Source organism: Entelurus aequoreus, linkage group LG13 (genome assembly GCF_033978785.1).
Source record: "Entelurus aequoreus isolate RoL-2023_Sb linkage group LG13, RoL_Eaeq_v1.1, whole genome shotgun sequence".
In the NCBI taxonomy this organism is placed as follows: Eukaryota; Metazoa; Chordata; class Actinopteri; order Syngnathiformes; family Syngnathidae; genus Entelurus; species Entelurus aequoreus.
In genome coordinates, this window is record NC_084743.1 from 68,586,166 (window position 1) to 68,599,548 (window position 13,383).

Here is a 13,383-nt window from a genome sequence, read left to right on the forward strand (position 1 = left end):
ACAGGATCGCGGAAGGGTCTGCCAACTTCAGGCGCCCCTTACAAAAAAGGTGAGAAACAGGTAAACGCCTGGGGGGGGATATTCAGTCTAAGCCTGGGCCTTGGAGAGGGGGTCCAGACTGAGGCCAAAGAAAGAAAAACAACCTCATAGCCATAGCACACATAAGCATGTGTGTAAGAGGGAAACATCAAAGAACACAAAGGACATTAAAGACATTAAAAGAGCAGAGCTGATGTAACCAGCCATTTTGATATACATACTTAGACTTAGACTAGACTTAGACTTAGACTAGACTTAGAGACTTAGACTAGACTTCCTTTTTATTGTCATTCAAATTTGAACTTTACAGTACAGATAAGAATGCAATTTTGTTGCATTAGCTCATGGTAGTGCAGGATAAAAAATCAATAAGGTGCAGATATAAATAAATAGATGACTGTACAGATAAATGTATTGCACTTTTGCATATGCATCCACGTTTATGGATGTATGTTATAATGTCTTTATATTCCAGCGAGTTAATCCATTTTGGGGGAGAATTGAGGGGATTTTTATGATGCGTTCAAGAGTCTTACGGCCTGAGGGAAGAAGCTGTTACAGAACCTGGAGGTTCTGCTACAGAGGCTGCGGAACCTCTTTCTAGAGTCCAGCGGTGAAAACAGTCCTTGGTGGGGGTGGGGGGAGTCTCTGCAGATTTTCTGAGCCCTGGTCAGTAGGGATGGGCGATACCACACTTTTAGGATTCGATACGATACCGATACTTTATCTTGCATTTTCATCGATACCGATACCAATAATTTCTTATTGGCAATTTTTTGTCAGTCAAAAATATTATTACTATTGTTATTATTTAAGACAAATCACAAGACAAATACAGACCATTTACACCTCATTTATTATGGTCAATATAAAAAGTAAAATTTAAATAAATAACATAAATATGAAAAATAAATTAAATATTATATATAATAATAACTATATATTATATATAATAATAATTAAATATTAGGGCTTTCCAATTAACAGTCAAATCCGAATTGCAAGAAGCTGCAGTTATTTTTTAAAGTTTGTGATATAATTAGCAATTAATGAAATATGAAATAGGCTAATGTTTTCGAAATGTAAGAAATCATGTTACAGATTAAAACCAAAATCACATTCAATCATACATTCAAGATTTTCCCCTGTGTGGAAATTATTTGAATTTAGGATAATCATTTAAACAAAAATATTCAGTAAACATTACTAAAAAAAACAAAAAACAATGCCTGTTTTAAATCAACAATTGGACAACATTGGATATGCCTGGCTGCATCGCTGTCGGCTGGCTGTGTGTTGCACGTTGACGACGCTCATTCGCTGTCTCCTGTCACGTGACTGGGCCAGCTCTATACTCTGCCAGGTACAGGGGTGTCCCAGCACATAGTAAATTAAGTAAGTCATCAAAAACATCTGAAAGTGATGCTTGCACCCCCCACACGCCGTTTTTTTGGTTTATATCGATACTTTTTTCAGAAAAGTGATGCCAAATGAGTAGCGTGTGAGTATCGATATATCGATACCACAGGATCGATACGCACATCCCTACTGGTCAGGCAGCTGCTTTTTGCGATCTCCTGGATAGGAGGAAGAGGAGTCCTGAAGGAGGAAGAGGAGTCCTGAGTCCTGATACAGCTGCAAAAGATAGATAGATACATAAATAGTACTTTATTGATTCCTTCAGGAGAGTTCCCTCAGGAAAATTAAAATTCCAGCAGCAGTGTACAAAATTGAGATTGAAAGTAAAACAAAGACAAAAACATAAAACAACATATACACTGTGGTGGCCTCTGCTGTGTTCCACGCCATCTTCTGCTGGGGTCGGGGGAGCATGGCCAGAGACAGGAGCAGACCCAACAAAGCAACCGAGAGAGCCGACTCCACCCGAGGCCGCCCATGGATGAGCGAGGATCCGTCTAAGGAGACCGAGATCTCAGGCAAGACACTGTGAAGCTTGTCCGTGTCGGCGCTCAGCGCCAGCTCCGCAGCCCTGTCTCTTCATCCGCATCTCCTCCAGTCTCTCCAAACAGACTCTGGTGTGGCAGAGACCCAGCAGCTGGTCTCCATTGCCAAAAGGCTCCCGGGAGGCAGATCCAGAAGTTCACAAAAAAATCACAGCAGAAGTCACAAAAGTGCCACCCCTTGTCACACAGTCCCAAAGGGTGCTGAACCAAAAGGCAAAAAAATGAAGAAAAATAAAACAAATAACCCACATGAAAACAAGAGGGAAACATCAGGAACACAAAAGGATGATACAAGAGCACAGAGCTCCTGCCAACAGCAGCCACTACAGCGGCGCCATCTTGGGGAGAAAAAAAAGAAAAAATACCACAAATATGTAGGGGTTAAAATAATTAGAATTTTAGACTCACAAGCGATGTTTGCGCTCCACCAGTGTTGCATAGGTGCAAAATAATTTGCCACCACTTTAATAGAAAACATCAAACGGACTTTGTATGTAACATTTGTTGACAAATGTGATGACTGTAACATTCTCGTTTGAGTTTGAGATGTTCTGATCGCAATTTTGAACTGATCAGCGAGCCCATCTGTGTGCAAGTGTTTACATGGCTAAAGATTGTACTCACGTGAAAGATTCCTTCAAAATGGACGCGCTCTCATTACTTGTAATAGACATGCAGGTGCTGCTTGGGTGCATGTCTTGCTAGAACACCGCTTTGGATTTGTCTAACTGCAGTGCAAAGCTGGTTCTGAAATACTAAACCTCACCAAACAAAATAAACAAAGTGTCTTCCACGTAGCGTTATCACTGGAGGACTTGAGCAGTGGTTCTCAAACATTTTTTCACCGAGTACCACCTCAGAAAATACTTGGCTCTCCAAGTACCACCAGAATGGCCAACATGAAAATACAGTAGCGTAGTAGGCCTAAGTGCTCATTAAAAACAAGGCAGTGGTTTTATTTACCAAGTATATTTAATATTTTGGACACTAACATTAAACACAGTTCAAACAGTAATGCTATCTTTGAATATAGGATAATTAAACACTGTACTTAAATAATTATTCAAATCTTTGGTGCACCACTAGATGGAGCCCGCGTACCACTAGTGGTACACGTACCAGAGTTTCAGAATATTTGGAATAGAGGGTAAGGAATGGCTAAGCATGCGACACACACATACACCAAATAGGACGACACAAGAGGCTAACTGCTAAAGCTTTAATGTAAAGTAGGGGTGATCAATCCAGAATGTCGATACAATCGATACCTCGTATAATATCACTATATAAATGATAATTAAGTGATTAGATCAATATTTTTCTTTTTTTTCTTTTTATTATTACAAAAATAACTCTTTGGTCGTTGTCTGGATACCGAAAGGCTTTGAGAGCAAAACCCAAATGATTTTTGCTGCTTTTGTTCAAGTTATTGTGCACTTGCCACTTTATTTTGTTAAAAGAATAGTATCTACCACAAATACTACACATTTAATACATCATCTGATTTACAACAATTTTAGCAAATGCCTAATATAATAAGTGTTATTGTGTTTATTGTATTTTCTGGACTATATTTTGGAAGAAGAATTTTTTTTTTCCATATATTAGCTGCACCAGACTATACTGTAAGTCACAAATATATACATTGTGAAATGAAATATTTACACAATTTTTTTGTAAATGTTTATTTACATACCTTGATTGTTTCAAAACAGTGCTTGCAACACGGTAGTAAAACGGCTAATCAAACAAAACAAAACTCATCGTCATGGACCCACTAGCTGTGGAATCTAGCTCTCCAATCAGCAGAGTCAATAAATCCACGGTGGCGTTTTGGTAATTTTACTGAAGAATTTGTGAAACTGTAATAATACAAAAAGTATGTTAAAAATACTAACACTGACACTTTTAAACGTGTTAGCATATTAGCTAAGGCCAAACACGCTAGCTGCATTACATTACGATAGCACGTAAAAATATGCTGAAAACACTGCTATCAGTATGGATTGTTTAAGTTGTATTGTAAAACTAACAAACATTGTTTGGAGTGATGAATGAATAAGCCGCACAGGTAGAAACTCTATTATTTACTAGTAGACGGAGCGGTTCTTGTACTTCCTGTTCAAGGCAGGAAACAGAAGGAAATACTGTAGACTTTCAACGCACAGCACCTGCAGTGAGTATATTCGTCCAAAAGATAGCACAAACAATAACACACCTTTTCCAGTCTATGTGTCGGTGTTACTACTAGGTAAAAATCCATAGATCAGCCTCACCTTTCTAACGGCTGCAGGTTTCAAGGAAAAGAGATATTATCGGCTGATAAATGCTTTAAAATGTAATATCGGAAATTATCTGTATCGGTTTCAAAATTATCGGTTTCAAAAAGTAAAATGTATGACTTTTTAAATCGCCGCTGTGTACAAGGACGTAGGGAGAAGTACAGAGCGCCAATAAACCTTTAAGGCACTGCCTTTGCGTGCCGGCCCAATCACATAATATCTACAGCTTTTCACACACACAAGTGAATGCAAGGCATACTTGGTCAACAGCCATACAGGTAACACTGAGGGTGGACGTATAAACAATTTGAACACTGTTACAAATATGGGCCACACTGTGAACCCACACCAAACAAGAATGACAAACACATTTCGGGAGAACATCCGCACCGTAACACAACATAAACACAACAGAACAAATACCCAGAACCCCTTGCAGCACTAACTCTTCCGGGACGCTACAATATACACCCCCTGCTACCCCCTATCCCCCCCCACAGCAACCCCGCCCACCTCAACCTCCTCATGGTCTCTCAGGGAGAGCATGTCCCAAATTCCAAGCTGCTATTTTGAGGCATGTTTAAAAAAAATAATGCACTTTGTGACTTCAATAATAAATAAAAATTAAAAAATTAAAAAATGCCAACATGTCACTGCCATATATGGCAGTGACATGTTGGCATGGGATGGGATGTTGGCATGGGATATCCGATAATATCAAACTGCCGATATTATCGGGAGAACATCCGCACCGTAACACAACAGAACAAATACTTTGTGACTTCAATAATAAATATGGCAGTGCCATGTTGGCATTTTTTTCCATAACTTGAGTTGATTTATTTTGGAAAACCTTTTTACATTGTTTAATGCATCCAGCGGGGCATCACAACAAAATTAGGCATACAAATGTGTTAATTCCACCACTGTATATATCGATATCGGTTTATATCGGAATCAGTAATTAAGAGTTGGACAATATTGGATATCGGCAAAAAAGCCACTATCGGACATCTCTAGTTCAAAGCTTACGAAAAAAGTAGCAGCTTTTTGTCCGGAATATACAGTACTTTAGTTAGTTGCTATGAAATATTTTTAGTTCTATAATCGGATCGGATCAGGATTGGAGTCCAAAAATGTTGATCGGGGCATACAAAAGGGTAAAATAATCCAATGTATTTCCAATGTATTGTATTTTTTTCTTTTCCTGAGCTGATAACAATGAAGTAAATATACTTCAAAATTATGTGGGCGTGACCAACAGTCCAAGTCGAATTTGGAGTAAAGTTGCAGTGCTTGGATAAAATTGCAAGGGTGTGAAGAAATGGCCGGGATTGACTGAATTTGTGTGAATTGGCGCGATCGCAACATTGCAAACGTCGGTAAAGGACTGACTGGTGTGCATTCTAAATCATGGCTCAGACTCGTCAGATAAATCAGCGTTTTGTAGGAAGCAGGACTGTTATATATAGCCGTCTGGCTGTGGATCAAGAGTGGTTTGACTACAGCCGCCATCAATAAAAACCTATTTATTGGTCAGGTTGAACACAGCAGTGCCATCCAGTGGCAGACTATTCTTAAGCAGACGATGTCGAGGAAGAAAACGATGCCACAGTTAAATGTACTTTCTTAGGAATAATAGACATGTAAACTTTACCTGTCAACCCATTCAGGGGGGCGGTGCGAGGTCGACATCAACGAGTGTGAGAGCAACCCTTGTCACCATGGAGGCACTTGTGTGGACCAATCACATGGCTTCACCTGTCACTGTCTGCCTGGGTGGGTGGGGCCTAACTGTGAGATCCGTAAGTCAGCCTGTCAAAATACTCATATTCAAAACAAGCAGGGGGTAAACTGTGTGTGTGTGTGTGTGTGTGTGTGTGTGTGTGTGTGTGTGTGTGTGTGTGTGTGTGTGTGTGTGTGTGTGTGTGTGTGTGTGTGTGTGTTTTTCAGACCTGCAATGGAAGCCACAGCATTCGGAGGAAACTCTGACTAACATGCCCCGCCACTCCCTTTACATCATCATCGGAGCGTTGTGTGTGGCCTTCGTCCTCATGCTCATCATCCTCATCGTGGGCATCTGTCGCATCAGCCGCATCGAGTACCAGGGCTCGTCACGCCACGCCTACCAGGAGTTCTACAACTGCCGCAGCATCGACAGCGAGTTTAGCAACGCCATCGCTTCCATCCGCCACGCCAGGCCAGTGACTTCGCTTCACTTCCCATGCTAGGAGTCTTTGTAGGATCAAGTCAGTGCAGTTGGAATTTGGTGTCGGGCGTCTAGGATTGAATGCAATCAGTCGACGTCTGATTTGTTCCGATTAAAAAGCTATTTTTCCGATAGAAAAGACAAAGAGAAAACAGGAGTATATAAGCTAGCAAGTGCTGCTGTGCAAAAACCTCACCCACAATCCCTTAAAGGGGAACTGCAATATTTTGGGGAATGTTACCCATCGTGAGACAAGAACACACACGTCTTTACCTTTACTGTGTATTCTAAAGAAGGATGTAACGATAAACGGTATCAATGATAACTGCGGTAAAACTCCCGACGTAGTAGTAGTAGTAGTAGTAGTAGTAGTGCCTGTGAGGAGGCGTGGCCTGCGGAGCTGCAGCGAGGCGGGGTGTGCTCCGAGATCGGCGACAGGTGCATAGATGGCCCACCTCGGCGCAGTTGTCTGATCACCTGTCACTCTACAAAAAGGCAGCAGCAGAGAAGGACGTGGTTGGTGAAGTCGGAGTTGAGGAGAGAGAGAGAGAACCTGAGAACGAACCCGAGCGCGAGCGAAAGCGAGACGGAGACGGAGACGCGGAAGGCTGAAAAGCAACCGGAAGAGCGAGACGGGCACGAAAGCAGAGAAGAAGGTTTATTGCAAAATAAACAAAATCCCAAAATCGTCAAGCCTGTCATGTCCGTCATTGGTGGTCCAAGTACCCCGGAGGAGCGAGACCTCCACTGTGCCGTTTTAAATTAAAAATGGTCGAAAAACCCAGATTGATGACTGCACTTTGATAAACTCACAGACTGACTGGCGGCGGTTCGCTAGCTTAAATGCTAACATGAAAACAAGAGACATTAACGTATTTCTTCGGTAAAAAAAACGTCATACTGTCTAAGTAACAACCTACAAGCTGTGCTCTGTTAGAACAGTATGATCGTTCTATACTGAGAGGAATACAAGACAGGGGTGTTTTTATGGTGCGTTCAAGGACCCCTGAACAGAGTAGGACGCCACGAGGCCCGCCAGAAATAATAAATGATATTAATAATAGATTTTGTTACGCACTTTTCATTTAAATACATCTTAAAGTGCTACAGAACAGACAAATATTTACAACAATAAAAGGAAAATGCAAACAAAATTATGGCTGCTGTCCTTTCTTCAGTGGTGGTCTTACAAGACCCTCAGTTGCAAGTATCCATCCATTTACTACCACTTGTCCCTCTCGGTAAAACATAAAAATAACAGTTTCAGTCAGAGGTTTGCGTTGCATGATCAAACACTAGCCAAGGGCCAGGCGAATGCGGACGTAAATCTTTGCCAACGAAAGTTGTAATGGCTTCTCTTCTGTAATAAATCGGGTAATAATATTATGTTAGTAAGACCCTCACTTTATTTTGTTTTGCCCTGGAATACTCGTTGTTGGCAGCTAACATTAGCATACAAAACTACCGGGGCAGGGCGTGGGGGTGATGGAGAATCTATATCAGGGGTCCCCAAACTTTTTGACTCTGGGGCCGCATTGGGTTAAAACAATTTGGCCGGGGGCCAGGCTGTATATATATATATATATATATATGTTTATATATATATATGTATATATATATACATATATATATATATATATATATTCCTTGCGCACTAATTGACTAAAAGAGCACGCACTTGCTGCTGATGATGTCACGTTATCGATGGGAAAATGCATTTTTAGACAATATTATTTGCCTGAGCGGCTAGGAGACACCGAGAGTAACAAGCAGTAGAAAATGGATTAGAAAGGACAGATTGAAAAAAAAAATATATACATATATTTTATTTTTTTTAAATATGTCCTTTCTAAACTTGGGACTTCCCGCTGACTGTAGTTTGGGGACCCCTGATCTATATTATGCACTGTGAAACAATTTTGTTAAAAATGAAAATCAAATATTTTACATAGCGCTACTTGTTACGTAAACGTAAAATAAAGTAGTAAAAATGATCCGGATCAGTCCAAAAATATCATAATTTGTTACTGATCCCATTTCTGATATTTCCTACAGGTTTAATAAAAATGTGTCCATCATTTTCTAGCTATCTAAATCAGAATTAGAGAAACTGAGTGAAAGCAGTTTTCGGTCATCCAGTTTTTTTTGTCTCTGCGGGTGTATGCGAGACCGCTCGCATGCATACAGAGAAGTAGAGGCTCGCATTGAAAACATAAAGTAACGCTGTAAAAATGGAAAAAATCTCATAAATTGTTCCTTATCCTAGTTCTGACATTTCCTGAAAGTTTTACCTAAATCCGCCCATAACTCTTTGAGTTATGTTGCTAACTAACCAACAGACAGACCTTAACTCCTCCTAACGGTGGTAATTACTGTATAATCATCTTTGTCCAGAAGTGTTTCTTCCTTGGTCCATGTGCCACCCTTCTACAAAATGGATGGAAATAAGTCCTGTAAAATTGCCTCTGATTATGCAATATTGATTTTCTTTCTGTTTTCCTTTCAGATTTGGCAAGAAGTCCCGGCCTGCCATGTACGACGCCACTCCCATCAACTACGAAGACTACAGTCCGGATGACAAACCTTTGGTTACTCTAATAAAAACGAAGGATTTGTAAAACACAGCAACTCACCACATGTTGCACACATACACACACGCGTGTATTGGAAAGTCAGTCTGAATGTAGAATTAGAGAATACGAAAGCAAGGATCCCAAAATCCAATACAGGTGGTCCTCGTTTTTACATCGTTGGTTAAAAAAACGCGCTCCCATGAATTCATTAAAAAAGTATTTTGCGTCCGTAAGTACAAGACTGGTTTGTCTGCACTGAGGAAGGAAAACATTGCTTATTAGTTCATTTTTTGCGCTTCATTGTGTCTCGTAGGTTATGTCTTTGATGGCAGTGCGCCAAAGAAAAGGAAAGTGTAAAAAAATGAAAGGCATAAAGAGGGGGATTGTGCTCGACTGTTGCGATCATTAAGGATGTAATTTTTGAGCATGTTAAATGACACCTAAGCAGCGTCACATTATTGGGATTGAGACTAAAAGATTGTTTGGAATCTTAAAAAGTAATAAAATAAGGGATGTTTTTTGCGGTTTTAGGCTAATTAGCAAAACTAAGGTTCAAGGTGGGGATGACAAAGCAGTTGGTTTGATTGATTGATTGAAACTTTTATTAGTAGATTGCACAGTACAGTACATATTCCGTACAATTGACCACTAAATGGTAACACCCGAATAAGTTTTTCAACTTGTTTAAGTCGGGGTCCACGTTAATCAATTCATGGTAATTGTTGGTAATAGTTCGGATTGAAAGCGTAAAAATGTACATAAGGAATCGTTCTCTTTTTTTTGTAGGCGTATCTTACAACAGTCGATTATTCCACAATTCCATTTGGAGAAGGCGACTGTCAACCTCACAGTCAAATCTTCGGACGTTGAACCCGACCAGTCGGCTCAGTCAACAAATGTCTCTCACTGCCCCCCTCTGGCAACAGTGCGGAAACCTTGACCTTCTTTTAGATACAGTGGAACCTCGATTTACAAATTTAGTTGGTTCTTGAACAGGGTTCGTAAATTAAAAAAGTTTGTATATTGAAGCAAATTTCTCCATCGGAAACAATGTAAACATGAAAAGTAGTATTTTAGTAAAATATTGTACACTGTAGACAATATAAAGTGCTTGACATTACTGTATATCAAACAAACATAACATGGAGGTGATGAATCAACTACCTATGTGATGACACAGTCAAAACAACAACAACTAGCTGAAATGTCGCCGTGCCAAAATCACACACACACACTGTCACTAGCTTTGTGGTGCACTCTACCAGCCAGGTTGCTACAATGATTAGGACTTAAATAAAACAATCAACTTTAGCTTGTCAGTCAATCTTCTTTGCGTGCAGAAGAAGGGAGAGGGAGGCAGTGTTGACAACGCTGTGGATGCTTTCTGAACGTTTCAATCAACGCGTCACTTGTCCATTGCTTTCTTTGGACTCATATTAAGCTAGAAAAAAACAGACAAATGTTGGAAAAAGGCTAAAAATAACAGAACTTGTGCTGACTGAATGAACACTGGAGATCGTTCAATGGCTGAAACATGACTGAGCATTTAATGGAAGCTGCTTCTATAACCCAATCATGGCACCCACCTGTTCCCAACCAGCCCGTTCACCTGTGGGATGCTCCAAATAAGTGTTTGATGAGCATTCCTCAACTATCTCAGTCATTTTTGCCACCTGTGCCAGCATCCCTGAAACATGTTGCAGGCAACATTCGTAGACCCAGACAAGGTCCGTACACCAAAGCGTATTTTTATCCGGTCTGTGGTTCGTAAATTGAAAAGTTTGTACAATAAGTGTTTCTTAAATCGAGGTTCCGCCGTAGTCAAGTTTGGTTGTCTTAATGCCCAAACTGGCCCCAACAGGAGACAATACGAGGACCTAGCTGAACTATCCGATCTCTACATTGTTTATCAGAGTGTTTTAGCCTTTTTGAGTTGCAAAAAGTCGCAAAGGAGATCTACTTGGGGCGGTATAGCTCGGTTGGTAGAGTGGCCGTCCCAGCAACTTGAGGGTTCCAGGTTCGATCCCCGCTTCTGCCAACCTAGTCACTGCCGTCGTGTCCTTGGGCAAGACACTTTACCCACCTACTACTAAGTGCCACCCACGCTGGTTTAAAAATGTAACTTAGATATTGGGTTTCACTATGTATAGCGCTTTGAGTCACTAGAGAAAAGCGCTATAGAAATATAATTCACTTCACTTCACTACTTATGTGGATCCTCGTTAGCTGGGCTCCTGCTAGCATACAAAAACATTTTGCCCATAGTTGGCAAAATCTACCAAATCTGACTCGACCATGAAAATCCTTATCAAAGACAGTCCTACTCTTTCTTACTGTTTCATTTATACCTTAAACGTGGAGTTTTATTGTATTTCATATCCCTCCCTACTAGTCTCTGTACAGTGTGACTGACCAAAGTCTTTATTTTGGAAAGAGTTCCGACTAGAGATGTCCGATAATATCGGCCTGCCTATATTATCGGCCGATAAATGCTTTAAAATGTAATATCCAAAATTATCGGTATCGTTTTTTTTTGTTTTTTTAAATTAAACAACATAAAAAACACAAGATACACTTACAATTAGTGCACCAACCCACAAAACCTCCCTCCCCCATTTACACTCATTCACACAAAAGGGTTGTTTTTTTCTGTTATTAATATTCTGGTTCCTACATTATACATCAATATATATCAATACAGTCTGCAAGGGATACAGTCCGTAAGCACACATGATTGTGCGTGCTGCTGGTCCACTAATAGTACTAACCTTTAACAGTTAATTTTACTCATTTTCATTAATTACTAGTTTCTATGTAACTGTTTTTATATTGTTTTACTTTATTTTTTATTCAAGAACATTTTTTTAATTGATTTATCTGATTTTATAATTTTTTTTAAAAAGGACCTTATCTTCACCATACCTGGTTGTCCAAATTAGGCATAATAATGTGTTAATTCCACGACTGTATATATCGGTATCGGTTGATAACGGTATCGGTAATTAAGAGTTGGACAATATCGGATATCGGCAAAAAAGCCATTATCGGACATCCCTAGTTCCGACTTACACTAAAACTTGCGTCGTTGATGACGGAACTCGTTCAAAAAGCCGAGGACCACCTGTATGTCTGTAGGTTCAACGAACAAATACGGAGGATCTATTTTCCTGTCGACGTTCACGCTTTTAAAGCTTTATTGTAGCATAAGAGCAGCAAGTTACGGACGAAGTACCATCAGTACCAGTAATCTGCGGGCACGGTTAGAGTGACGATTAGTCTGCACCCAACTGTCTGTCTTCAGTCGGGGCCTGCAACTCAGGAGCCCGATTTGTTAAAAAAAAAACAATCAGACACAGCTGACAAGTCAGCACAGTTGTTGTAGAAATAGTTGTCACTGCGTACGCTGTATATTTTTCTATTTTAACTCGATCCTGCAGTAGGTTGCCTTACTTCATGCATGGTTAGATTTGATGTTGTCGCTGTAATATTTGGAGATCCTTTTCTTGGTGGCTATTTTTTCCCCTGCAGATGTATTATTACTCTGTCCAGATTGTGCCAAATATTCTGTTGTGGTAAGTACAGTAGAACACACGTGGAAGACTATTAGTCACGCGGAACCTTGTTTTCTGCCTTTTTAGTAAATACTTACTGTCTTTGTTCTTTAAATGCAAGTTTCTCATTGGTGTATGAATCGTATAGAATGTACTATATTGCCACTTTATGTGTTTAAGTCAAACTTAGGCTAGAACGGGGGTGTCCAAAGTGTGGCCTGTAGCTATTTAAAAAAAAAAACACATTAAAAAGTGGAATTTAAGAGCAAACAGGTGTAATGCAACAAGAACGTATTGACACTAATAACTAGGGCTGTCAAACGGTTTAAATATTTAATCGTGAGTAATCGCAGTTTGTTCATAGTTAACTCAAAATTAATCGCAGATAGATGCACTACCGTTCAAAAGTTTGGGGTCACATAGAAATGTCCTTATTTTTGAAGGAAAAGCACTGTACTTTTCAATGAAGATAACTTTAAACTAGTCTTAACTTTAAAGAAATACACTCTATACATTGCTAATGTGGTAAATGACTATTCTAGCTGCAAATGTCTGGTTTTTGGTGCAATATCTACATAGGTGTATAGAGGCCCATTTCCAGAAACTATCACTCCAGTGTTCTAATGGTACAATGTGTTTGCTCATTGGCTCAGAAGGCTAATTGATGATTAGAAAACCCTTGTGCAACCATGTTCACACATCTGAAAACAGTTTAAGTTGTTACAGAAACTACAAAACTGACCTTCCTTTGAGCAGATTGAGTTT

At 39.8% G+C, this 13,383-nt stretch overlaps 1 protein-coding gene across 5 annotated transcripts in view; it reads left to right on the forward strand.

The window, feature by feature from the left end:
* LOC133663655 (delta and Notch-like epidermal growth factor-related receptor) overlaps positions 1 to 13,057 on the forward strand; it is a 139,246-nt gene extending 126,189 nt beyond the window's left edge. For all 5 annotated transcript variants that reach the window (XM_062068303.1, XM_062068304.1, XM_062068305.1 and 2 more), the window contains 3 exons: positions 5,959 to 6,090; positions 6,239 to 6,485; positions 9,001 to 13,057. In XM_062068303.1, the coding sequence (XP_061924287.1) occupies positions 5,959 to 6,090; positions 6,239 to 6,485; positions 9,001 to 9,112 (491 nt within the window). In that variant the 3' untranslated portion in view covers positions 9,113 to 13,057. The remainder of the gene's footprint in view (positions 1 to 5,958; positions 6,091 to 6,238; positions 6,486 to 9,000) is intronic.
* Positions 13,058 to 13,383: the final 326 nt, after the last annotated feature.